The sequence below is a fragment of the Nyctereutes procyonoides genome, unplaced genomic scaffold (genome assembly GCF_905146905.1).
Source record: "Nyctereutes procyonoides isolate TBG_1078 unplaced genomic scaffold, NYPRO_anot_genome, whole genome shotgun sequence".
NCBI classification, from domain to species: Eukaryota; Metazoa; Chordata; class Mammalia; order Carnivora; family Canidae; genus Nyctereutes; species Nyctereutes procyonoides.
The window spans coordinates 61,569,637-61,596,515 of record NW_026575142.1 but is presented as its reverse complement, the minus strand read 5'-3'; the positions used below and the strand labels follow the sequence as shown (position 1 = coordinate 61,596,515).

At 42.6% G+C, this 26,879-nt stretch overlaps 1 protein-coding gene and 1 pseudogene across 1 annotated transcript; one reads left to right on the top strand and one right to left on the bottom strand.

Moving 5' to 3' along the window:
• Positions 1-6,908: 6,908 nt before the first annotated feature.
• Positions 6,909-7,572, bottom strand: LOC129498470 (peroxiredoxin-5, mitochondrial-like; annotated as a pseudogene).
• Positions 7,573-22,112: 14,540 nt separating this feature from the next.
• On the top strand, positions 22,113-25,346 carry SLITRK3 (SLIT and NTRK like family member 3). Its single transcript, XM_055308379.1, has one exon. It carries the CDS (start codon positions 22,113-22,115, stop codon positions 25,050-25,052), a length of 2,940 nt encoding a protein of 979 aa, XP_055164354.1. The 3' UTR covers positions 25,053-25,346.
• The last annotated feature ends 1,533 nt before the right edge of the window (positions 25,347-26,879 follow it).

Sequence of the window (26,879 nt, the reverse complement as noted above, 5' to 3'; positions counted from 1 at the left end):
TTAGAAGTTACTGCTATATGTCTGAATCTGCTTATTTGAATTTGTGAGGGAAAAAAATAAGATTTTAATCTTCAGTTGATTGTCAGAAACCCAACTTCAGTGCTGTTTGTGGCTGGCAGCATGTTGAGTTTAATAGGGCGATGCAGTAGGAGCACGGAAATGGTTTCTTTCCTTTAAGGAGTTTACAGTTTGGTTGGAAAGGCAAAAGAAATCATGTTAAACTGACTCAGTGACACCGACTATAGAAAGTAGAGACATGAGGACACCAGAGGAAGAAGAAAACTTTTCTCTCTGCTAGGAAAAAGGAGTATAATATTGAATCCAGTAGTAGAATATTTTGATTATTGTGTATAGTTTGTAGTTGTGTATTTTTGAAAGCCCAGCCTTCCAAGAATAGAGAAAAAGCCCCCAGTATATTTTCCAAGGCACTTCATTTGTATCTTTTAAAATGAGCATTTAAAGAAACTTATGCGTTCTCCTGAAACAAATTTTTAAACAATTTAACATAAAGAATCTTGCCAAACTAGCTGTACTATATAAGAAAAATGTATTTCAATTGTTATAAGAAACACAGCAGCTTTAAGTCAACCACTAGGGGGAAAAACTGCAGTATACACTGCAGTATATTTCTCTGAAACTGAATATCCAGCTTTATTTGCACAAGATGGGCTTCCCTAATCCATTAGTCTCCAGGCCAAGCCATGCCCCAGGGCTTAGAATAAGGTAAAATTCCTGGTCACCATATCTTCCCATCTCCTCTCACACGGGCTAAAAATAAAGCATTAACAGTATGTCCACAACAGGATGGAGACCAGGGCTGGTGTGAAAATTTGCCATACTGACACGGATGAGAGAAAAAGCCTGACTCTGTGCTCATTAGCTCAAAGTGAATCAAATCCTGCATGCTCAGTTGAACTACCACATATAAACCCCATCAATACACATTTTTAAACTGAGAAATTCTACGCTCGCATATTTTTAGAGGAATCATATAAAAGTAAATTACGATATATAAGTCATCGTCACAGAAGAAAGGTCTCTCTTGGGCGAAAGGGGAAACTCCAGGTGTTTGTTTAGCTTTTAATGTTGTTGGTTCAAGGACCCTGTTTGTTTGGCTTTTTTATTTGTTTGACACTATACATGCATTTATAATTTAATTGAGTGAACCACATTTATAAGGTTCCTTAAAATGTCTATCTGCCTTTAGTATCATCCTTTCAAATGACAAAAAAATATTTTCTTCACTAACTTTTTCACATGTGCCTGTCACTGCCCATAAAAGCTACAGATATCATTACACGGGGAAAGAGAAAAGGACTACCTCCGTGTATGGGGGCTGGGACCCCAAGCATGCTACCTCAGCGCCCCCTAAAACCATGGGAGCAAAGAGCTAACAATCTCCTAAGTGATACCTATGCACCCCTCAGAAATACAAAAAGGACCTAGAGAATTTGACCTCTACTAAGTTGCAGACGACCAGACACAGGAGGCATTCAGGTAAGGAGGCAAATATGCACCATAGGGTGCAAAGACATTCCTCAAACTCTTCAACTGTTTCCCTGAGTTTATTTGTTAACTCCTTTAAAAATGTGAAAAGACTATTCATGTAAAAGGTTAAAAACAGAGGAAGATTTAAACAGCAGTAGTGGCTATTCTAGGGGACTTGCTTTTCATTTTTCGGAGCCATAAGGGGAATCAGCTGGAACAACAGTTGCAAAGAACTGGTGAATTTTGAGAACTGGTTAATCATCGATGAGTAATAGGAAAGCTAAATGTAAATAATATAAAAGCCTGGCCTTATCCCCATTTTACCACTTATTCATTCATACAGTAGATAAATACTTTTTTTTTCCCAAGAAACTTCTAGGTTCTGAGGATATAATACCGAAAAAGATTTCCATGTCTTGGAATTTATATCTCCTTATGGTAGATATACAATAAGGAAACCGTAAATCTATTGTAGAGCTTCAGAGTGGCTCGTGCTATTATGCACAACACCCAATACTTCTAAAACAGTTCTTAATGCCTATATTGTTAGTGATACTGGGAATGAACTAATGATGAAAATCCAGTATGGTCAGCCTGACATCCAAGGCCTCTCTAATACCGCCCCCTCTCCTCCACCACACACAGACACCTGTTTAATATTATCTCTTACTGCTCACCACCCCCCCGCCCCCCCAAGATCGATGAAGAAAGCAATCAATACCCAACATAAATCCAATTCCTCCTGACTGGACATTATCTTTACTCACCAAAACTAATCTTTCCACCCATCTCTCGAGAGGGGCACCTTATAATATAAAGTCCCTAAGTCAGATTTCTTCCTCATCTTAAAAGCTACATACGTTTGGCAAGCACCTCTCTAATAGCACTTGTTCTGGTTTGCTATTTTACTATATACTCGAGCTCATACAAATGCCCATCCTAGTCATTTGACTGGCAACTTTTTGAGGGCAGGGATTGTTTCTAACCCATCCTGGTATCTCAGGCTTCATCTGGCATACTATCTTGAACAGTGAGGTATCCATTCATATTTCTCACGTTGAATTGTGTCGTATTTGCTGTGTGCAATGGGAGAACATAAAATTCAGTACCTGGTTCGTGTACAGATCTGTTGCCAAAGAAATACATACAAGTTTTTAAGTGCCTAATGTTAGTTTTAGAGTCATAATACTGAGAGTAAAGCCTCGGCCTCTGTCATTGGCAATGTCGTTCTGCACTTTTGGGTCTTTCAGTCGGCTGACTAGCTGCTACCATAAACTCCCACAGTCAGAACCCGCAAGTTTTCAGAGCTCTTGTGCATTCCAGCTCTAATAACCTCAAGTCCAGGGGAATCTATATTTATAAGTCGATGCATTCTATTTCTACATAATCAGTTCAGGGCATATTTCATGTTCCAAATATAAAAACCAAACTTTTCCTCAGAATTGAAAAGCACAAACGAAGTGCACGACCCAATGAAACTTGGGGAATTTAAAATGCAACACTGAAACGCTTCAAAGAATTAAATGCCATTTGAATTCAGATTTATTTATTATTATTATTTTTAGCAATAGATGATCTTCCTACTAAGTCGCCCAGATAGAAATACTGTGTGTGATGGTGCGAAAATCCATCCGTACCCAAAGCATGCATGTTTTTACAACTGTGTAATGACGCTGCATGCAGATGACATATATATGTTCTTGCCTACACGTCCACAACACATATTCACGTGGCATAGTAGACCATACAAAATGTACATACACAAGATGGGTATTTTTCATCATCAGCTACACAATATCTTTTCTTGCACACAGATATGAAAATCATTCATATTTTACAGGTGTGTCTGGGTCTACACCTATAGGTAAAAGGGATCCAGTATCTAGTCCACCGCAGTTAAACATTTTTTTTTCTATTGTCTTTTAAAAGTCATAGCTGGTAAAACCACATGGTAATATGGTTTAGATATACTTTCTTCTTCTTCTTTTTTTTTCTCTCTCTCTCTCTCTCTCTCCCTAACAAAGAAACATAAAAGTATTTTGGTGGCATTACCATGGGTTTCTTGACACCATTAGATCATGTTTCCATCCACAAATGTCCTGCAAAGCTTCTATGGTATCATGTGGGAAAAGCAAAGGCTGTGACCTCACACCCCCACGATCCAGGTAAAAACGAAATGAGTGCACACACAGAGGCGCAAGTGAGGACACAGAACGTTCGCACACAAAGAATGGTCACACGGGTCCTACCCAGCACGATCCGATTCAGTAGTTTTCTCCTGCACGTACCGGCTCAGCTGCCCGCGATCCGTGCTGCTTTTAAACACTACCGAGCAATGTACACTCCAAGTGGCCGCCCGCTTAAGTTCTTCCCTTTTGCGCTCAGAAGTGGAAACCCTTGGACAGTGAGGGACGCCCTGTTGCAGCTGCTCCGGGTCCTCGGCACCCACCTCCGAGGCGAGCTGGGTCCAGCGCCCGGCGCGCACAGCTCCGAGTCCCCGCCCGCTGGCGAGCGGTCGGCCGCGCGGAGAGCGCGCGCCAGGGCGCCACCTGGAGGCGGCTCGGGGCAGCTGCGGCGCGCTCAGCGCAACCAGGTGGGACCAGGAGGCCCGCAAATTCCTTGCCAAATAAGCATCCTGTTCTATTTGCACTTTCCTATGCATTTTTTTTTTTAAGACAGAAAGGCAGGAAGAGGGGAGATGGAAAGTAGAAGTAGAAAGCGTCAAACAACCTGACCATAAAGCAATGAGTTATCCTGAACAGAATGGGACAGCAAGTCAAATTAAAAATAAATAGATATAAATAAATAAATAAATAGATGATAGATGATAGATAGATAGATAGATAGATAGATAGATAGATAGATAGATAGATAGATAGATAGATAGATAAAATCTAAGGCTGAAAAAAAAATTCTAAATACAAGAAAAGGGAAGATGGAAAATAGAAGTAGAAGGCGTCAAACAACCTGACCATAAAGCATTGAGTTATCCTGAACAGAATGGGACAGCAAGTCAAGTTAAAAAAAAAAAAAAAAAAAATTCTAAGGCCAAAGACACATATCTATGTTTAAAGACAAAAGGAAGATGTAAAATTTTAAGAAGGTTAAAATGCATGCCTTTCATTATCTATTCATTTTTAAAATTAGTCTAATTATTACTTTTCATTTCATCAAAACTTTTTTTTATGGTCTCTGTCTTTTGTTGCCTGTGAATGTTTGGATTTCTTTCATACTTCACAGTGAAAACTGCGATCTTGTCTATATACAAATAACAAGAGGTGACAAATTTTGTTTCTTTCTTTCTTTCTTTCTTTCTTTCTTTCTTTCTTTCTTTCTTTCTTTCTTTTTACTCATCTCAAAGGAAAATAATTAACACTGGATGCTATCAGAAGTTACTGGGGGCTTGGTGTATAATAACAAAAAGGAAGCGTTCCAAAAGAGAGATCTATGCCTCTGAACTAACAAAGTGCAAGCGCGTTAAATATGCTTTTATTACTTGAAAAAAAAAATTGCAAACCTTACCTCTGGAAATGTTTAGTGTGTTCCTTTTCAGGGCATTACACTGACTTGAGTATGAAAACAAGAAAAAACAGTTTTGGTTATATTATAGTTCATTTGATAAGGTGTTCATAGGACTTAAACATTTCAACAAAAGCTCCTTGAATTAATTTCCCTCTAAATATCTCCCTAAGCTTCTTTCCATTAAAGAGGATAATTTGTATACCTGAATGAGATATAAGCTTAATTAATTAATTGAATAGAGCACTTAAAGGCTTATCTGCTGTGATATGCATTTAGAAATGTGATTATTGAATGTTTTGTTATTCCCTACAGATCAAAATGAACCTGATTGCTATCCCCCTCCCCCACTCCACCTCATTCCTAGTTCCACCATGCAACAAGATTTGGGATTTCACCCTTCTTTTAAAATTAAAGCGCGTCTTTGAAATGATTTAATAAAGGACCCATCTATAGTGATTGTATATTTTTCCAGCCAAATGTGGACCAGGGCTTGATTATACTGTGTGTGGGTGTCCTTTTGGGAAACAAAAATTCTTAATCACTTCAATTTCAAATCGGTGTTTGAGAATTACTGGCAGGATAAACATAGAAAAAAATATTTCATCAGTATTTCATCTCAAATGTTTATTTTCATGTAGTCGATAAATGCATGTATTAGCTTTTTGAACATACACCATTAAGTATTTTCTAAAGTAAGATTTTTTTTCTTTTAAATAGAGATAGTATGTACCAAATATTCAAACTATAATTTTTATGAGTTTGTAAAGTCTCTAAAAATTCATGTGCTGAGGGGATTAAAAAGAATGTTAACTCTTTATGTCTCTATACCCTCAACTCTCAGCACTCTGGAATACGAAAACATATTAGTTAACTAACTGACTCCTAGATTATATGATTTCTATGCTGCACTGTGGTTTGGGTTGGATAGAACTTTTAAGGCAACATACGCAAATATACAGTTTAATATTGCAAACAGAATAAATAGCATTTGGGAGCTTACAAATGATAAGGTATTCAACACTGACCAAACACAGATATATCCAACTTTTACAAAGTAAAATGTGGTACGTGAACATTTAGATGTAACAAACAGATAAATTAGGGGATAATTCTTCCTACCATAAATGTTTTGACCTTACAAAATCATTCTTTAAGTAAAACCTCCCCAGTACTTATAGAATGATTTTAGTGAAAAATAAAATGACTACTTGCATGCACAAACAAGAAAGTGAGACATTAATGAGGAGGAGACATGTAAATTTCACAGCCAAAGATAATGCGTCTATGTCATCAGAATAAAAAGCTGAAAATGATAGGAGTTGATGTCAAATGCAAAAGAGATAATTATGTGGCTAGGGCAAGAGGGAAAGTAGGGTGGTAATGTGTTGTCTCCTGAAAGAATGTCTAAAGTTAGTCTTAAGACACTGAGACAGAATAAAATATTCCAAAAAAGAGTAAATTCCCAAAAAAAAAGAGTATACTTAGAAGTAAATGAGGAAGCAAAATATTTCTATTTCTACAATTTAACATGTAAAACTCAAAGAAAGCAAAAAAAAAAAAAAATCCAAGTCAAAGATCCCACATGGGGTCTAAAGGACTAAAATAACATGGGGCCCCTAAATATTTGTCTTTTCCTGTGAACAAGGATAAAAGATCTATGTTTCTGTTCTATGGCTAGTTAACAAATCACCACAATCTTAGTGTATTAAAACAAAGCTCATTTATGATCTCACACTTCCTGTAGGTCAGCAGTCCAGGCATCGCTTAGATGAGTTTTCTGCTCAGTCTTACAAGGCTATAATCTGGGGAGTAATTGGGCTGTGTTTTCTTTCTTCTTCCTTTTCTCCTCCTCCCCCCTCACCTCATCCCTCTTCCTCTTCCTCCTTCTTCTCCTTTTATTAATGTGAACCAGAAATGTTTATTGCAGAAATTTGATGAAGACTCCCATTGGGTGGCCCCTGCTGAAGTTGGACTGGGGCCCTCCATCCAGGGCTGGGCAGGTGAAATTTGAAAAGGGTAGAAGGAATATGTCTGGGCCCTGGGCCTTGGAGATACAAGATGATATTGGGGGCTAGGCTTCAGGTGACGCCTGTACCCTCCAGCTCCATATTCGGAGACCTCACTATGCCATCCTCTACCCCTATGGAGAAGCTCTTAAGCTGGTGATTTCCAAAGATAGACACCAATGGATCATCTAGTAATGAATCTGTTTCCTTCCCAAAAGTCCCAGTAGAGTTGGACAAGAGCCTAACCTTGCCTCCTTAGTTGTGAGCTGCTCCTCACTCTTCAGTCGCAGAAACATCATTAACACTCATCTAGACATGCTATCACCTGGACCCCCTTGGCCTGCAGAGCCTTAGCCTGCTCCCCAAACACTGGCAGGTGGGTCTTGGAACAGCCTGGGGTAAAGACCCCAAAGATTCCAAACAGCACCCCCTTCTGTCCTTGAACAGCTCTGCCAGGTTCACCTTGTTCCCAGGTTCTCCTTCAAAAACCACCACTGAAGGTATCTCCCACCTTGATTGGGGCCATGGCTGAGGCAGGGTTGCTGAAAGTGTAAGCCCCACCAAGCATCTATTCCCAGCTTTGTTGCCGGCACCCTCCTGCTCCTGCCTCCACCCATACGACAGACCAATGGCAGTGGCCCAGACAAGAACTGAGCCTGCCTGGCTGCCCAGAAGGTGCAGTCCAGCCAGCAGCATGCACATCCTAAAGCAATGGGGCTGTGTTCTTATCTGGAGACTTGGTTGGGGAAGAGTGTGTTTCTCTTTTTTTTTTTTAATTTTATTTATTTATTCATGAGAGACACACAGAGAGACAGAGGCAGAGACACAGGCAGAGGGAGAAGCAGGCTCCATGCAGAGAGCCCGATGTGGGACTGGATCCCGGGTCTCCAGGATCACGCCCTGGGCTGAAGGCAGCGCTAAACCGCTAAGCCACCTGGGCTGCCCAAGAGTGTGTTTCCAAATTCAACCAGGTTGTTGGAAAAATTCATATCCTTGGATTCTTCAAGGCCACCAGGACAATGGGTCTTCATTTTAGGGAAGGCACCAGTCTCTCTCTTTTAAGGATATTCACCCAATTAAGTCAAGCTAACCCATAACAATCTCCCTTCCAATTCACTCAAAATCACTGATTTAGGACTCTGACTGCATCTGCAAAATCCCTTAACCTTTGCCATTTTCTACTGGGTAAAAAACAGTCACAGGGTCCACCCACACTAACTATAAAGATGAGCTTAGCAAGGATGTGACACACTGGGAGTCACCTTATCACCTTAGGGTGTGTCCACAACAGGATCTCTATAAAGGTACATGGGATTTCTTACTTACCATTCAAAAGCGTAAGTGGAACAGCCTGGGGAGAATAAGAGTGCAAGGTCATTTTGCTGCCTTTAGGATCAAGAAACAAATAAGGATATATTTATTATAGGAGTTTTGTAGATGCACAGTGATATCTAACAAAGAAATATAACAACAACAACAACAAAAAAACAGAGAAGCCATCTTGTCAGGGAGGACTTGGACACAGAAGTTTGATGCACTGAATTGAGGAGTGATGTCAGACTCATGAGCAGGACTTGGGACAACAGAGAGCACAGGCGCCGATCTGGCTGCAATGGCTTTATGTACTAGACATGTTTGTGTTGCCTGGCTTCCTGTCCATAGCCCCTCACACCTAATCATCCATGCTGTGACCTGGCTCAGCCTTATTAGACCAGGAATATATACCTGGCCAAAAAGAATATAACCAGAGACTGGCCAGAAACGTATGGTCTGTGTGGCCTTACTGGAAAAAAATAAGCCTGTCCAATTAAATTTTCAGGAATTTGAACTAAAGTAAAAGAGAGAAGTTGCCAGTTGGTGGAGAATACTGCAGCTGAAAGGCCATGTAGCAATTATGAGCTGTGTGCTAGCCGATGCAGAGAAAGCAGCTTAGCAGAAGGGGGGAAAAAATGGTGCAGACTCAAAAAAAGAAGTGGAGATTAGAGAGAACATTCATTCATTTAATGCCTCTAATACATTCGTATAGAGTTCCTATTATGTACGGGGCACTGTTCTAGGTGCCAGGAATACCGCAATGAGTAACACAGAGCGCCTGTTCTCATGAAACTTATTCCTATTGTGGGAGAGAGACAGTGAAAATGCACAAGCATATAAATTATATTTCATTAGGAGAGAAAACTGTGGGAATAAAAATAAAGCAGGTCATGAAGTTTAAAAGTAATGGGGGAATTGCTACTTGGGGTAGCATGGTCAGGGATGCATACTTGATTATGTCCTTTGAATAGAAACCTGAGTGCGGTGAAGATGCCAGCCAACCCTGCTGATAATCATGAAAAGGGTACACTGGACAGTGCACAGTAGACGCAAAGGCTCTGAAACTGGTGTCTGCTTGGAGAGTCAGAGGAATAGCAAGAGGGAGAACATGCCTGCTATAGTGGGGGCAAGAAAGCAAGTGAGAGGGTATCAAGGCAGACATGGAGTGAGCAACAGGATCACACAGGGCTTGTGAGCCTGTGTCAGAAATGCTAGCTTTTACCCAGAGAGATGGGAAGCCGCTAGCGGGTTACTGGAAGATAATATCAGCCTTACATTTTTAAGAATCATTCTTGCTGCTGTAGAGAACAGATGGGAAGTGAGGGAGGTGACAGGGAGACCATGTGGCCCCTGAGAGATACAAAGTGTGGCCTAATTTCCAATTATGTCCCCCATGAGGTCTGGCTGTACTTGTTTCAGTCCTTGAATTTCCATGAGATAACATTGCAAATCCTTTTTTTTAACCCTCCCCCCCTCTCTTAAACCAGATTGCCAAGGACTCTAATGAATGTTAAACATATTCAAGACTTGGGTATTTTGGGGTTTTATATATTTTGGCATAAGAGCTAAAAGGTAGTAGAATTTTTAAAACATGTTACCTTTTTTATAAATTATAGAAAGTGCTTGCACATTGGGGAGTTGACGTCAGACCCGCTAAATTGTTGAACAGAATTATTTTTCCAGGGCACTGGCTTAAACCCATACACAAAGGTCAGTTCCTGAAGATGATTTATCTGATCCTTTGTGACATAAATGTTTCAAGAGTTTCTAACTCAATGAATATTCTCATCCAGTATCAATAAAATAAGTATAATTAGTTTTTATATCTTATGGATAACTATTTTGTTATTCGATGAGCCTTTGAAACTAGGTATATCTCCCTTTTAGAGACAAAACAATTTGAGACAAAACAATGCAAGATTTTTATAAAGAATCCATTATTTTTTCATTTTCTATCCTCCCAACCCACACACATACAGAAACACACGTGCATGTGTATCATTTGTATACGTATAGGCACTTTTTGGCTACCTTTTATGGGATTTCCAATGAAATACTACTAAACCAGCCATAAAGTGTTTCAAAATGGGCAGGGGAGGGAAGTTAGTAAACACTCTGTTACCATCTTAATAACATAAGACATTTTACTACTACCTTTTCAATGAAAATATCTAATACAAGAAATTAAAAAAAAACTAGTTTAAGGTCAGACTATCCTATAAAAATATTAAGGGTGCATCAAACACATCCCCAAATAGACAAATATTCTTTATCTTTTATTTATATCTTTGGTAATGCTTCTATAAGATATTTTATATTTTTTGGATAAGGGTAAATTAATAGCATTATAGGTTTTTACATTATTTGATAATTTTACCATTATTATAAAACTGTTAATGGTATCTCAGTTGCGCCATGTTTATTAAATTATTGCATTCTTTTTATTTAAAATATTTGCTAAAAATAACATTTTTAATAAACATTTCCCCATTCACCAAATTCTTAAAAACACTACCATTAGAGAAAATAAAATTCAGACCGTTCATCTGTGACAGAAGAGTTATTTTGTTAGATATGAAAGGAACGAAATCGGCACCCATGGAATCATACATTTATCTTTAAATGCCCAAATGTGAGCACACACACACATCAATTTCAATACACAAGAGACAGATACATTTAAGAGAATCACTAAACATTAACAACATAGAAATGTGAAAGGAGATTTAGATAGAACACAAAAGCTAAAAGAAGCTATATGCCTAAGTAACTCAGCAGAGTGATACAGAGGAGGCAGCCAAATTCAAAGAAACTTTACTTTTTTAGATTTAAGTCACTTTAAGAATTGTTAACATTCAGATATATATTCAGTGTTTCATAACACTCTTGTTCTATTCTTAAAATGCAAAGTTGTACATAATATTTCCATTATCTGAGGTTTCCAGCACACAATCATATTAAGCCTTTTATCTTGTGGCATAGTTGGTGGGAACGAATTTTTCATCAGGCTTTATACTGAAATCAGCCTCATTTAAAAATAGTTATTTCATATTCATGTTCTCAAATAGCTTTCAAAAATTCAAAGACCAGGGGAAATTTGATTTGACTTATAAATATCTATGGGTATTGTTTAGCCTTTCTGGCCTCTTTAGCTGATGCCAATACTATTCCTCTATGACGCCGTAGTGAACTTTAAATTAGTAGATTAAGAGGACACATATAGAACTTCAAATAGGGTTCCAAAAGGATGGAAACTTTTCCATGAAAGCTGGTTAAAATATTTTAAGTATTTCATAATTAACTTTCAAGCATTATAATGTCCTTTAACACTTTGTCACTTTAGTAGTTACCATAAATTCTATTCTATAGTTTCAATCATCTTCTCAATTTAAATGATGCCTTCTTCAGCCTTCACTCATCTCTTGAAGATTAGTTCTACGTTTCTACCAGCCAGGTGAGTTTCTCTTCATACATAAAAACCGAACTCAAATAAGTAGGAAGTTCATTACCTTAGAATTTTATACATATTCTCAAGGGGGTAACTAAGTCTATTCAATGGGAAATAAAAGAAAACACTGTTTAAGTTTGCTTAAAATTGATTCTACCAATTAGATTTGTCCCAAAACAAAAACAGCTGTCCGGCAATAGACCAACGTCCACCTCACAGGCAATATTAAGTAATACTCTGGATAACAATTTGGCAAAAGATAGTAAAATAGGGATGTGCCTATCACATAATTGGTCAGACTTGATAATCTTTCAAGTCCCTCTTAATTCTGTGAGTCCATGATGTTGTAAAATTATTCTCATTCTCTTTTCTCATCATATATTAAAAAAGAAAAACTTCCTTCACTGCTAAAACTTATGTGATTTACCTCTTTCCAGTACATACAATACCTATTCATTATTTCCTGATGTATTATTCAACGGTTTAATTCATTTCAAAAAATATATTTGATTAATTTCCCCTTATCTTGATCTTTGAAGATTTTTTTGTCAGTAGTTTTAATCTTAATATCTACAATCTATTAATTCCAAATAATTTTAGAAAATCTCTTATAAAGGAAACAATAACTTTCTAGGCTTAATCCAGACTACAAATAAAAACTTGTGAGCTTTGTTCATATTAGATAAACTCTGGGAGTTCTAAAATAGTTCATTTAATCTTTGAGATTAAAACACATGTTTACTTCAAAGATACCCTAAGGTTTCATTAGGTGGAAGCGTACAAAGTGCTTCTAAATGTTTAAGTGAAACAAAATAGAAAAGATTAATGTCTGAGTATCTTGTAACTTCTTCTTTATATGTATAGCCTGTTAGTTGTAATGACAATGCAGGTATTACTCACAACATGTTGATTCACTAAATTTTACAAGATGCTTTCAAAAAAACAAAGTTACCAATGGGTTTGGAACTTCTACAAAATATAAAACCTTTCAGACATGTTTCTTCTACGGAGTTCTAGAAAGATATACACAAATAAACATGTAAGTATGTAACCTTCCATCTGAATTGTTCAATCCTTTGAATTCTTTCCATAAATACTAACAGCTAATTTCTGTTTTATGTTTTTATTTGCTTAATTTTTTGCAGACTAAATTTTTATTTGCAAAGCTGTATTGTGTAACTATATATTCAATTGTTCCAAAGGTGGTATCCAAAGTTGCTCAAATGAAGGTATAATTATCAAGTATGTCGTTTGTCAGCCTGAAAATTATTTGGAATGGACCTGAGAGAGAGAGAGAGGTTTTTCATGACTGCCTCTGTAAAAACAGATGAATACAATATATAGATGACTTAGGTGTACTATATGTAATCATAAATTACTGCAGAGTTTAGAGCTTTCTAGGGTGAATGCTCCATTGTAAAAGAAACTCTAATACTACCTTAGATAGTATTACATCTTTCAAAACTGTATATTTATTTAAATCACAGTGAGTAAAATACATGCTAGATAAGAAAAATATGTCTACTTTATTCATTTTAATACCAGTGGCTCTCTCTGGAAAATGATAGAATAGTTAAAAGGAAACTGAAAAATACTGCTGTTCTTGGAATATATATATATATATATATATATATATATATATATATATATGTCAACCAGCAATATATTTAATTACCTTCTATATGTTATCTCTATGTTTTCCTTTTATTCATTATGCATCACCAATAAAGAAGAGCTTTATCAAGATAGTTCTTCCTTTTTGCAATATAAATTGCTTGATTAAAATAAAACTATGGGCATAACTTTGCAGAATGCCCTAAAAAGTTACAACAAATAATTGCTCAAAGGCCCATCACAATCACTTACCCTACCACATTTTTATCTGACCTGAAATATTTATTATGTTGGAAGTATTTACTTTTAACACTAACAATCCATCTAACTATCCAATCTTCTGTAGCTCCCCAGTACCATCAGACCATATCAACACCTATCTGCTCAGAGTAAATATCTTAACACAGAGTTCTCTTATCAACAAATAACCTTGAAAATCAAGTAAAATGAAAAAAAAAAGTTACAGAGATTCAGCTATTTTAGGAATGATGTTGGCTGATTTCTTTTAGGGTTACTCTAATATCCTCCAGCCTTGAGGCTCAGGGGCATGTGTGTGATTTCACACTTGCCCACGTAGAATATGGTGTTCTCAGGAGTGATTCTCCTCGAATTGAGCAACCACCTGAAAAGGCCAGAAACAACTCTATGACTCATCAGCCTACTGATGTAGCTTTAGTCTCTCCTAAATCAGACTGATTTGTTATAGGGATGGACCTTTTTCACAACCTTTCCTAGATATATCCTTTTATTTTTATTTTTTTAAAGATTTTATTTATTTATTCATGAGAGAGAGAGAGAGAGAGAGGCAGAGAGAGAAGCAGGCTCCATGCCAGGAGCCCGATGTGGGACTTGATCCCGGGGCTCCAGAATCGTGCCCCAGGCCAAAGGCAGGCACTAAACCATGGAGCCACCCAGGGATCCCCTAGATATATCTTTTTAAAACTCAATTTGGAGACCTTGTAAGTAAAAAAATCCAAGACAGATATTCTTCTCTTATCCATGTCTTCACATATATAAAATTCACATTGAAGCATTTATTAGCCAAGAAAATACTGAGGAGCATTTAAACTTTGTGTCAGTAGATTTGAAGAACTACATTTAAAAGTATGGGGTGGCGGGGGGGCACCTGGGTGGCTCAGTCAGTTAAGCAACTGACTTTTGATTTCAGCTCGGGTCATGGTCTCAGGGTTGTGAGATCAAGCCTGGCTTCCGATTGCACAAACTCTACTTGAGATTCTCTCTCTCCCTCTGCTCCCATCTGCCCCTTGCACTCCCTCTCTCTCTAAAAATAAATAAATAAAATCTTTGAAAAATAAATAAAAGCATATGTTTTATCATGTTGCTTTCACCACTTTCTAGGTCCCTGGAGATGCCCTATTAATCTAAATAATCTTCACATTATGGGGAAGAGCAAATGGAAGCGTTATGTTTAAAAAGCAATCTAAATTCATTTATGCACAACCAACACAGTTGCCATCCTGAATTTGGCTAATATATGTACAGAATCCAAAGCAATTCCACAGGCCCTTGGTTTTCACTATGACCAGTTCCATCTTCTCTCTTTTAATGCAGGTAATACAGACACTAGACTTGTATAGTATGCACGTAACACACAGTAACAATGATGTGACATAAAGAAAATGCATTAAATAAAGGCTAAAATCATACCTCCAGGCCTGTTTCTCAAAGACTTTCATATATATATAATGAGTATTCTTTGCAAGGTTTGAGTTCGCTCTTTAGACAGCTTTTGCAAATAGGGTTGAGGTCAGTTTATGTCTACGTTATACCCAGTTACACAACTTTGCTTGTCTCGGACAATTTATTCCATTCACTTCGTTTAGAAATGGCAAGAGATACAAAGATGATTCCTGGGACTACTTCGTATTCAGTTTGGAAGTTAGTGCAAGATTGCCCTCTCTCCAACACAGTCACTGATGAAAGGGATCTATTAAAAAGAACTGCGTTGGTTTACACTGCAGATTGAATGGAGCATTAAACGACTGCATTAGTATGACTGCAGTGGGGGTAATGGTCGCCTCCAGTGACTATAGAATGTTGTAATAATACTTTCACATACGTGCAAGAATTGCTCAAACGTCCTCATTGAATTTGTCACGACCTGCTTGCTATCCAGCATCTCCCCAGCTAATGCCCCTCACACCTCCCCTCACTCTTAGTTTTATTTCCCTCCGTCTTAGCGAGTGTAAACAGATCAGGAAATCCGTGTACTTCCCAAATGTCACCTATGTATCATGAAGCGGGGTGTGCGTGGTGGTGGTGGGGGGGGGGGGCGGGGGAGGGGGAGGGGGCTGCAAATCGCTTGCAAACAGCTTCTTCGGAGGCGGTTAGCGATACCGCCCAGCACGAGAGCTCGGAGGCTCCCAATTCGATGACCCCGCCCGAAACCCCTCGGGCCTGGCCTGTAATTTTCCAAACAGCGAGCTCTCCTTTGCAAATAAAAGTTAAACATCAAGCCACAAGATAACAGAATGCTGACTTCCTGCCACTCAATTTTACAGGGCTTCTCTTTGTAGGGCTGCCAGATTGTGACCGATAAGGTGGGGGGGGGGTGAGAGAGAGAGAGAGACTGAGAGAGAGAGGGAGAGAGGGAGAGAGGGAGGGAGGGAGGGAGGGAGGGGAGGGAGGGAGGGAGAGGAGAGCGATCACTTGCTTCTTGCTCCCTAAGCAGGGATCTGCCTGCGATGCGCGGCGAGGGGACTGCGGCGGCTGCTCCACACAGTTGGCGCGGAGGAGGGGCCGGGGGTGCGCGCGGGGGGAGGGGGCCCCGGCTGGCGGCGGCTCCGGCGATGGGCTGATCTGGGGGCTCCCGAGCGCCGCTCCCCGCGTGCGCGATTTGGGGGCAGCAGCTGATGGATTTGCATTCGGGGTCCGGCCCGGCGTCTCGTGTACCGCCTCCCCGAGCCCGACCTGGAGCTCCCGGTTCGGGTGCAGACGTCGGTAAGTAACGTGGGATCCGCTTCCAGTCAACCGCCGAGGCCATTCAAGTGGCACTTTTAAAGCAGGTCAGTCCTGGAAGATGCCGCCGCCGCGAGCGTCTCCTTGGCCTGAAAGGTTCGGCGCGGCCCCCTGCCCCGCCCCCCGCCCCCCGCCCGCGCCCGCTCGGGAAGTGAGGGTGCTCGGGTGCGGAGCGGTCGGGGGCTCAGCCTGTGCCCGCAGGGCCGCTTCACCTTCGGGCTCCGCCGGGGAGCTCCAACACCCAAGTCCCATTTGGTGTGGACAGCCATACTGTGGTATCTGTAGCCTCTCCTCTTCTCCCCACCCCGCCCCCCGGCCCCCCCCACCCCCCCACCCCCGCTTCGCCGTCTGGCCAATGCTGGGATCTGGGATCTAGTCGCCCCCTCCCCGCCTCCTGCCCGCCCCTCCCCACCCCCTTCTCTCCTCCTCACCACCCACCCCCGCTCCCACCTACCCAAAGGGTCAAGAGCAAAGACGCCGCCGGGAGAAGGTTAGGGCTAGTCCCATCTCTTCAGATCGGAGGAGGAGGCCTCGGGCAGGGATTGCACTGAGTGACCACCTTTCAGGAAGCAAGGAAGAGAAAGAAGAAGGAGGAAAAAAAAAAAAAAAAAAAAAAAACCAAGCCCAATCCCGGAGACCCAGCCGGGACTGTGGCGGACCGCGAAGCTCCGTGCATCGGGAGCGCCGCGACCTGGAGTCGGGAGAGCTGCGCCCTAGGACGCCCGCTGTGCCCGCCTGGCCGGCGGGGGGCCGCGGGGACTGTGGTCGTGAGCTCCGTGCCACCGGCGACGTCAAGCTAGGTGAGCGCCCCGCTCGCCCATTGGCACGCAGCGACCATTTCCCTCCGAGCCTCAAAGGTGCAAACACTTAAAAGGATTACAAGCGTGACGTGGTGGCCCTGCTGAAAGTTGGCGGCCCGGAGGCAGGGAGGCTGCAAGGGCGACGGCGCGATGGATTCCATTGAGCCTCCCAGAGAGTTCGCACCTCCCGCCGGGCAGCCCCTCGCAGCACATCCCGGGGACCCGGAGCGCTCGGCACCCCTAGGTACTCGGCGCCAGCCTTCCCTACTTTGCCTGATTGAAACCAGTATTGCTCGCTTGTAGGATGTGCCTTTGTAGGGAATTCAGAGTTCTGACAGCGGCATCTTCTGTACGTTCACAGGTGCTTGGAGGGGGAGGGGGTGGTTGCATTTTGGAACTGGATCCTTTGGTTGTCAGGACAACGGCTGAAGGGATGGTCCTGGACGCTCACACACCCTCGGACCCCTTCCCTGGGGGAGGACACTGTAAGTAACTCCAACAAATAGGCCAAGTGTCGGAGCGAAGGGCCCCTCCCCCCAGGGGGTCGCTCGCTCGGCTGGTAAAAGAAGGAAAATCGGCTCGAGGTTTTCATCGTTTCCCGGGTCTAAACGTACCCATTTCGTGCGTTTCGCCCGGAGACAGCCGATTAGCAAAAGCAGCTGTAGAAGGCTCGGACCTCCTCGGAAAATGAATGATGCAGCATTTTAATTATTTGTTCTAGGGGTGGTCGTCTTGCTTCCATATTGGAATATTTAATCTTGGAAACGGGGAGACGAGTGGGCTCGGGGATCGGGCAAAGGGGAGGGGAGATCGGGGGGGAGCTCTGCGGGGAGAAAGGGCTTCTTGTCCTCCGCGTGGACAGATGATGCCGGGCGCTCCCAGCAGGAAGCTGGGACCCGGGGCTCCTGGGCCCTGCGCCCCCTAACTTTTGGAGCTCTTCCTACCACTTAGACACGGTACACTGAGGTAAAGGAAAAGAAAGGGGGTGAAGCAGCCTTTAGGACGTGCGCCAAATCCAGAAGTCGAGGCGATGCAGTTAAGGAGAGCAGAGGCCGATGGCGGTGATGGCCATGGACCGTCGCCGGGCCGCTCAGGGAAGCCGCCTGGCTCCCCAGCGATGCCCTCGCGTCACGGGCTCCGAGGCGATCCGCGAGACCGTCGCCGCCTTCGCACGTTGGGCGCCGGAGGCGGTGTGCGCGGCGGGGGAGGAGGCGGCGGGTCGGCGGCGGGGGAAGAGGATGGGGTTTTGCTCTGGTCCTGGGCTCAGGCTGTGGTCGGTGATGGGCGGCTCGGCTGCGACCCGAGACGCGGGGTGGGTCCGGAACGCCAAGGGTGTGGAGTGTTAGGGATCTTGCCTTCCTGCCCACCGGGTCCGTAATCGCGTTTCTAATCTTAGCTACTCGGGAGCGGCGGACACTTGTGTGGTCGTTTTAAATGCAAAACACCATGCAAATCGTCTGCGGCTGACTCTTAAGGAACGTTTAGGTCGCATTAGGTGATTTGCATAGATCTAGAATGGTAAAGAATCGAGAAGTTGTTTTTTTGTTTGTTTTTTCTTTGAAATTTGATTTTGTTAAAAAAAAAAAAAGCGCTTTAAGGGAAAGCTCTTCTTCTCTACCCGCTAACTTTGAGTCCTTGGGCACTTGAGGTTCAGTCCAGTTCATCGGCGATCAGAAAGCCCCTCCCTTCCCCAGGAGCTGGTTACAGGATTGGTGTGGGGGGGGGGGTGGGCGCGCAGGGCAATCGGTACCCTCGGGTTCCCGCTAACTGGACGCGTTTGTTGCACACTTGCCTGTCCCCAGTTCGCCCGCTAAGCTGCCTTTCCTCCTAGTAGGGAGGGCTGCTCAACGGTCTCCGAGGGTTTCTGTGAACTGTGGTCTGCTGGCCTCTCTTCACCGCAAGGTCTTTGCTCAATCACCCCCACCCTCACGTCTCCCTATTTTCCTCTTACCCAAAATATCACGGAAAAAAATATTTGGATGAAAAAAAAGATGGGGGTGGGGAGTGGGTGGGAGGTGGAGAGGGTCGAGGGAAAAAAAAAACCTAACCCCTGAAATGCTGCCCCCTATCCTCACGAGGTCTTTCCCGGTAGGAGAAAGTGAAAGGTGCCATTGTTACCAAGTGGTCTGCGCTGGCCTGTCTCTGTTTTTAAAAAGGTGGAAGCAGACACATGGCCGTTGAATCCGGGGGAAATCGAAGGCTTTGAGCTGCAGCACAACAAAAGGATTCCTGGTGCAAAGAGATCGAAGCAAAATGCAGGAGAAACTCGGTCCAAGCCGCTCAGGCTGCCTGGGCTCCTGTTCGGGACACCTAAGCAGAATCAGCTAGATCCAGCCCTTCTCCTTTGGGGGACCTTTTATCCCCGTCTTTGGAGGGGAGTGTCTGTGCTATGAAAAGGATGATTCTGAACGATGATCTTACTTTATAACCCGTCTACACTAGACAGAGGAGCTTTGGAAACTAGAAGAGCAAAACAGTCAGGAGATGATTTCCTTGAGAGTTAAAAATAATAGTAATAAAAAGAAGGGGGGGGGATGCCTACACTCCCACCCACCCCCACCTTCTCCACCAAAGGAATGTTTCCCTTAGGTTGGCTTCTGCTCCCGTTTCTTATTTTGACAATTTGTGATCTCGACCCCTCCAGTTTTGTTTTTTTTTTTCCTCGTCCCTTAAACGCACACACACGAACTGTATAGTCAGGGCTTCCCAGTGCTCGTTCCCGACCCCAAGCTAAGCGCGTTCCCTACTTGGAGCTCATTTTCGTGACGTGGAAAGCCGGATCCAGGGTTACAGCACAAAAAAAAAAAAAAAAAAAAAAAAAAAAAAAAAAAAGGGCCAGCAGCACAAGAGAAGTCCGGGTTCTGCACTGGGATTGAGCCTGCCTCCCTGCCTGCCTCCCTCCCGCCCTTCCTCCCAGCGCCCAATGATGTGCTGCCGGTACCCGGGGAGAGCGGCGGCGGCGGCGGCGGCGATGCTGGAAGCCTGCTGCAGCCCCTTCTCCTCCCTCCTCTATTGAGTGTGCCAAGCGGCAGTTCTGCATCCTAAAGAAGCCCATTGAAAGGCCCATTGCATTCCCAGCACGTCTCAAGCTTGCTGCTTTTATTTTTTCTCTTCGTCTCCCCCACCCACCCCCTCTATCCCCCTTTGCTTCAGCTTCAGCAAAAGGAAGGGAGGGAGAGGGAGAGAGAATCCTTAAATTCAAGCTTCCCCCCCCTTCCAATGTTCAATACTTAAAAAAAAAAAAAATCTCCTGCAAAAATAGGTAAGTCAAAGACATCTGGAGCCTTTCTTAACCTAAGTCTCAGGGACCTCAGAAACAAGAAAAACATTTTTTTTTAAAATGGTGAGGAGAGAACTTAAGTAGATTTTAATATTTTATAAGAGAGACAGGGAAGACTAACTGATACTGCAATGTAGCTTCATCTGCCTTCTGTCTCTCTCTCTCTCTTTTCATTTAATTGTTTCTAAAAATTGAGCATTGCATGCCTGAGGCGTATTTCTCTTTGCTTTCTCATGGGTCTTCCGTTCCTTACAGCTGTGTACATTATATGCAAGTTGAATATGAAGATTTAGTCTTTTCACTCTCCCTATAAATTATACCATTGTGTTTTCAGAGGGTTGGCAAAATATTTCCTTAATGTATGTATCTTACTTGTGGAGAGAAAACATATGCTAAAAATTCCGGTATATTTTCATTGATTAAAAATAATTATTTCATTTTGATTGATATTTCAGTGACTCAGAAAGGGCAATCTAACAAAACTGCATTCATATAATTTATTTATGTATGCATTTTCATATACTAATGATATAAAGCAAAGAAAGAGAGCCATAGAGGAAGGCTCTGTATTATTAGAATAGTGCACAGTATTTGTTTCTTCTGATTGGAAAAGAATGATGTCTTTCTTTGAAATGTAATTCATATGATAGATCATTTACCAGTAGGTAAGAATCAAGGTTTCCAGCATTTCTTGCCTTTAATTACCCAACTGTCTTCTAACCAGCCACCTGCCATTCCAGCTTTTTACAGGGTTCCTCAGCTGATCTTGAAGGCACAGATACACGTTCCAAACTATGCTCTGCAAGTGTTATAATACAGACACTCCCAGGCTCAGCATCCTTTAGCTATCATCTTTAATTCTGACAACTGCATGAGCTCCTTCTTTAGAAAGGCTAATTACTCCTAAAGGGGTTAAATGGCCAAATGATACATCCCTGTAGAAATTATTTAATTAAAGGAGATGTTAAAAATCTGTGCTTGGGCAAAAGAGGGTGGGGGTATAGTGTGATACTGAGCATACACTATAATTAAGTACACTATGATCATCTCTTAAGCAGAATCTTAAGTTTTCCTGAGAAACCAAGCATCTTCTACATCTCAACATCTGATGTTGGGTAATGGGCTCATAATTTATCACATTCTAATGTAATAACTCTGTGGTGTACTGTGTCTTTTTATGAGTGGAAACCTATAGTTTAAAGGATATTTATGTATTCCCCATCAGAGTTCCAATCAGATTTATAATGGGCACCTCTGATATCAATGTGAGTTTTAGCAGGCAAACAGATGTAATGGCCCAATTCCTGCCATTATTACTGAATCTGCCTATATCTAAAAGGCGTCTCTGTATACCAGTCCTTTGATTGCTATAAGAGGCAATGAAGGCTGCTTGTGTTAGTATAATATGCCCTTTACCAACTATGTCTTGGCTCAGGAAAACGTCATTGCATGGCACAATATTTCAGAGTCACCCAAGTTTAAATACAAAACATATTAAGCATGTTGATAGATCATTTGGACTGTCAGTACAGCAACTGCTAAAGTTTTGTATTATTCTTAAGAAGCTTCAAATGTAGGAGTCAATTAGAATAGTGCATACGAGTAAAGGCTAAAAATCTGCATCTTTATTTCTGTTGCAGTTTTGTAATCAACTACGAACGATGAAACCTTCCATAGCTGAGATGCTTCACAGAGGGAGGATGTTGTGGATAATTCTTCTAAGCACAATTGCTCTAGGATGGACTACCCCGATTCCCCTGATAGAGGACTCAGAGGAAATAGATGAGCCCTGTTTTGATCCATGCTACTGTGAAGTTAAAGAAAGCCTCTTCCATATACATTGTGACAGTAAAGGATTTACAAATATTAGTCAGATTACTGAGTTCTGGTCAAGACCTTTTAAACTCTATCTGCAAAGGAATTCAATGAGGAAATTGTACACCAACAGCTTTCTTCATTTGAACAACGCCGTGTCCATTAACCTTGGGAACAATGCATTGCAGGACATTCAATCAGGAGCTTTCAATGGTCTTAAGATTTTAAAGAGGTTATATCTACATGAGAACAAACTAGACATCTTCAGAAACGACACCTTCCTTGGCTTGGAAAGTCTGGAATATCTGCAGGCAGATTACAACGTCATTAAACGTATTGAGAGTGGGGCATTTCGGAACCTCAGTAAATTGAGGGTTCTGATTTTAAATGATAATCTCATCCCCATGCTTCCAACCAATTTATTTAAGGCTGTCTCCTTAACCCATTTGGACCTACGTGGAAACAGGTTAAAGGTTCTTTTTTATCGAGGAATGCTAGACCACATTGGCAGAAGCCTGATGGAGCTCCAGCTGGAAGAAAATCCCTGGAACTGTACATGTGAGATCGTGCAATTGAAGAGTTGGCTGGAACGCATTCCTTACACTGCCCTGGTGGGAGACATCACCTGTGAGACCCCTTTCCATTTTCATGGAAAGGACCTGCGAGAAATCAGGAAGACAGAACTCTGTCCCCTGCTGTCTGACTCTGAGGTGGAGGCTAGTCTGGGGATTCCCCACTTGTCATCAAGCAAGGAGAATGCGTGGCCAACTAAGCCTTCCTCAATGTTGTCCTCCGTCCATTTTACCGCTTCTTCTGTTGAATATAAGTCCTCAAACAAACAGCCCAAGCCCACTAAACAGCCCCGAACACCAAGGCCACCCTCCACATCCCAAGCTTTATACCCTGGTCCGAACCAACCTCCCATTGCTCCTTACCAGACCAGACCACCCATTCCCATTATATGCCCTACTGGGTGTACCTGCAATTTGCACATCAACGACCTTGGCTTGACTGTCAACTGCAAAGAGCGAGGATTTAATAACATTTCTGAACTTCTTCCAAGGCCACTGAATGCGAAGAAACTTTACCTGAGTAGCAATCTGATTCAGAAAATATACCGTTCTGATTTTTGGAATTTCTCCTCCCTGGATCTCTTGCATCTGGGGAACAATCGTATTTCTTATGTCCAGGATGGAGCCTTCATCAACCTGCCCAACCTAAAGAGCCTCTTTCTCAATGGCAACGATATCGAGAAGCTGACACCAGGCATGTTCCGAGGCCTACAGAGTTTGCACTACTTGTACTTTGAGTTCAATGTCATCCGAGAAATCCAGCCTGCAGCCTTCAGCCTCATGCCCAACTTGAAGCTGCTATTCCTCAACAATAACTTGCTGAGGACCCTGCCGACAGACGCCTTTGCAGGCACATCCCTGGCCCGGCTCAACCTGAGAAAGAACTACTTCCTCTACCTTCCTGTGGCTGGTGTCCTAGAACACTTGAATGCCATTGTCCAGATAGACCTCAACGAGAATCCCTGGGACTGTACCTGTGACCTGGTCCCCTTCAAACAGTGGATTGAAACCATCAGCTCAGTCAGTGTGGTGGGTGATGTGCTTTGCCGGAGCCCTGAGAACCTCACCCACCGAGATGTGCGCACCATTGAGCTGGAAGTTCTCTGCCCAGAGATGCTGCACGTCCCGCCAGCTGGAGCATCCCCAGCCCAGCCTGGAGATTCTCACCTTGCGGGGGGGCCAACGAGTGCATCACCTTATGAGTTCTCGCCCCCTGGGGGCCCCGTGCCACTTTCTGTGTTGATTCTCAGCCTACTGGTTCTTTTTTTTTCTGCTGTCTTTGTTGCTGCAGGCCTCTTTGCCTATGTGCTCCGAAGGCGCCGGAAGAAGCTGCCCTTTAGAAGCAAGCGGCAAGAAGGTGTGGACCTTACTGGCATCCAGATGCAGTGCCACCGGCTTTTTGAGGATGGTGGAGGTGGTGGAGGTGGAAGTGGAGGTGGGGGCAGACCAACTCTTTCCTCCCCAGAGAAGGCTCCTCCGGTGGGCCACGTATATGAGTACATCCCCCACCCAGTTACCCAGATGTGCAACAACCCCATCTACAAGCCTCGTGAGGAGGAAGAGGTGGCTGTTTCCTCAGTCCAGGAGGCAGGGAGCACAGAACGAGGGGGTCCTGGGACACAACCACCAGGAATAGGTGAGGTTCTCCTAGGAAGTGAGCAGTTTGCTGAGACACCCAAGGAGAACCACAGCAACTACCGGACCTTGCTGGAGAAAGAGAAGGAGTGGGCCCTGGCGGTGTCCAGCTCCCAGCTCAACACTATAGTGACAGTGAATCACCACCACCCTCACCCTCACCACCCACCAGTTGGTGGGGTTTCTGGGGTAGTTGCGGGACCTGGGGGAGACTTGGCTGGGTTCCGCCACCATGAGAAGAATGGTGGGGTGGTGCTGTTTCCTCCTGGGGGAGGCTGTGGTGGTGGCAGTATGCTACTAGACCGAGAGCGGCCACAGCCAGCCCCCTGCACAGTGGGATTCGTGGATTGTCTCTATGGCACAGTGCCCAAATTAAAGGAACTGCACGTCCACCCTCCTGGCATGCAATACCCAGACTTACAGCAGGACGCCAGGCTCAAAGAAACCCTTCTCTTCTCGGCTGGAAAGGGCTTCACAGACCACCAAACCCAAAAAAGTGATTACCTCGAGTTAAGGGCCAAACTTCAAACCAAGCCGGATTACCTCGAAGTCCTGGAGAAGACAACATATAGGTTCTAACAGAAAAAGAAAAATCAGTGCTTTTTTTTTTTTTCCCCAAAAGGAAAGGAAAATAAAAGAAATATATCCCTTGCTCCCTTTACACTCGTCCCAATAACTCTATTCTCACAAACTTCCCTGCCCTGAACAGAACTGAAACCGCATGATTACTAGAAAATACAGATGTATGCTCTCCCCTCTCAGATGTGATTTGGAGGAAGGGCCATACTCAGATCATTAATCAATGAAGTGCCTTCGCAGACTTTTGCCAGCAAATGTTATCATTATTTTTTTATACTGAAACTTGAGACTTTGACTGTGCCATGTATAAGGTATATTGGGGATCGTTGTATTGATCCTAATTAAGTAAAATTCGATGTGTCTTTATTTTCAGTAATTTTTTTTTAGTTGTAGTTTTGTTTGAAGGGGGGGGCGGGAGGGAAACAAATTGACATTTGTGGCTTTCTTTCCTCTTCCCATCATGGCACAGATTCTGTACATGTATTAACAATGCAGTTTGCTGCATGCCTGGAAACTGCAAGACGGGGAGGGAGGGGGCGGGTCTTGCTCGAATGTTCTCACCCACTCTTTTTTCTGTCACACACACACCCACAAGCAAATCACAAATCCCTGCACACAGTTAGGTCCCTAAACCTGCAGCCTCTTCCTTCTGGTGCAGGTACACGTACACACACACACACACACGTACACACTTGTGTGTGCATGCACACACAAACATACCCCATTCCCTTGCAACCCAATCTAATTAGTTCGGGTTTGATCCATCCCTCTACTCTTCATAGCTTCATCTTCCCCTCACCCCTAGTGTACAGCATTCTCTTAACCACCCTGGGAAGTCATATATAGGTTGGATGCTACTGAAGTGGAAGCCTGGTGGTTTAACAGCTGGAGGCACACCTAGGGATGAGCACCCTCTTTGCGACACTTCATCCTGATGCCAAGATTTTTTGGAGAACATCTGCACTTTCTTATATATATATATATATATATATATAATATTAAAAAAAATAAAAAAGCAACTGGGTATATATCACTAACAGCTTTGTAGGAAGCACTTTTAATGTTTTCTCTCTCACACACAAAGATTCAAAAGAAATGTGCATATATTTATTCTGTAATTTCAGTGATTATAAATTGTAAAGGTAATGTTTAATCATTGTATAGTGATTATGCGTCTGGTATAGCTTTCCTAATAAAAAGTTTTTGAAAAACATAATACATTATATATAGAGGATACCAAGCTTGAACCTTAAACTCCAGCTATGCCATGCCTTTCGTGCTCCCATTTTTTAAAAAGTCTTTCTTTTGTTATACAGAAAGATAGTTTATTAACAAGTTTGATGCACTGTGATGTTGATAAATCTTACAGACCACCATCCCCATCACATACCAGGATACAATTGGGACTTTAAAAAATCTGATTTATATTGTTCATTTTTTTGGATTTCAAACTCAGTACCCAGTGATGCACCATTTTTCCTAAGCAAGCTGTGATTGGGAGAAAATAGATTGCTAAGACGTACAGGATTATATAGAGGAGGTTATCAAGGATCCATGCACCTTAACATAGTAAATGACATAAAAAGTAAAATTGCTATTCTTTTTTTTTAAAAAAATGCAGTAAATTCTACACACACACACACACACACCCCAATCAAAATCTAAGGCCTCAGAGCCAATTTGACACTCAGAATCCTGCTATCTGCACAAGTTATCATTGTTATATTTAGCTACTGGTCTTTCTTCAGCCATTTAACTGCGACTGGCTCCAGTCAGGCTTGAACTACAGATAGAGGATACTGAATGAAGTCTTCTTTCTGTATGATA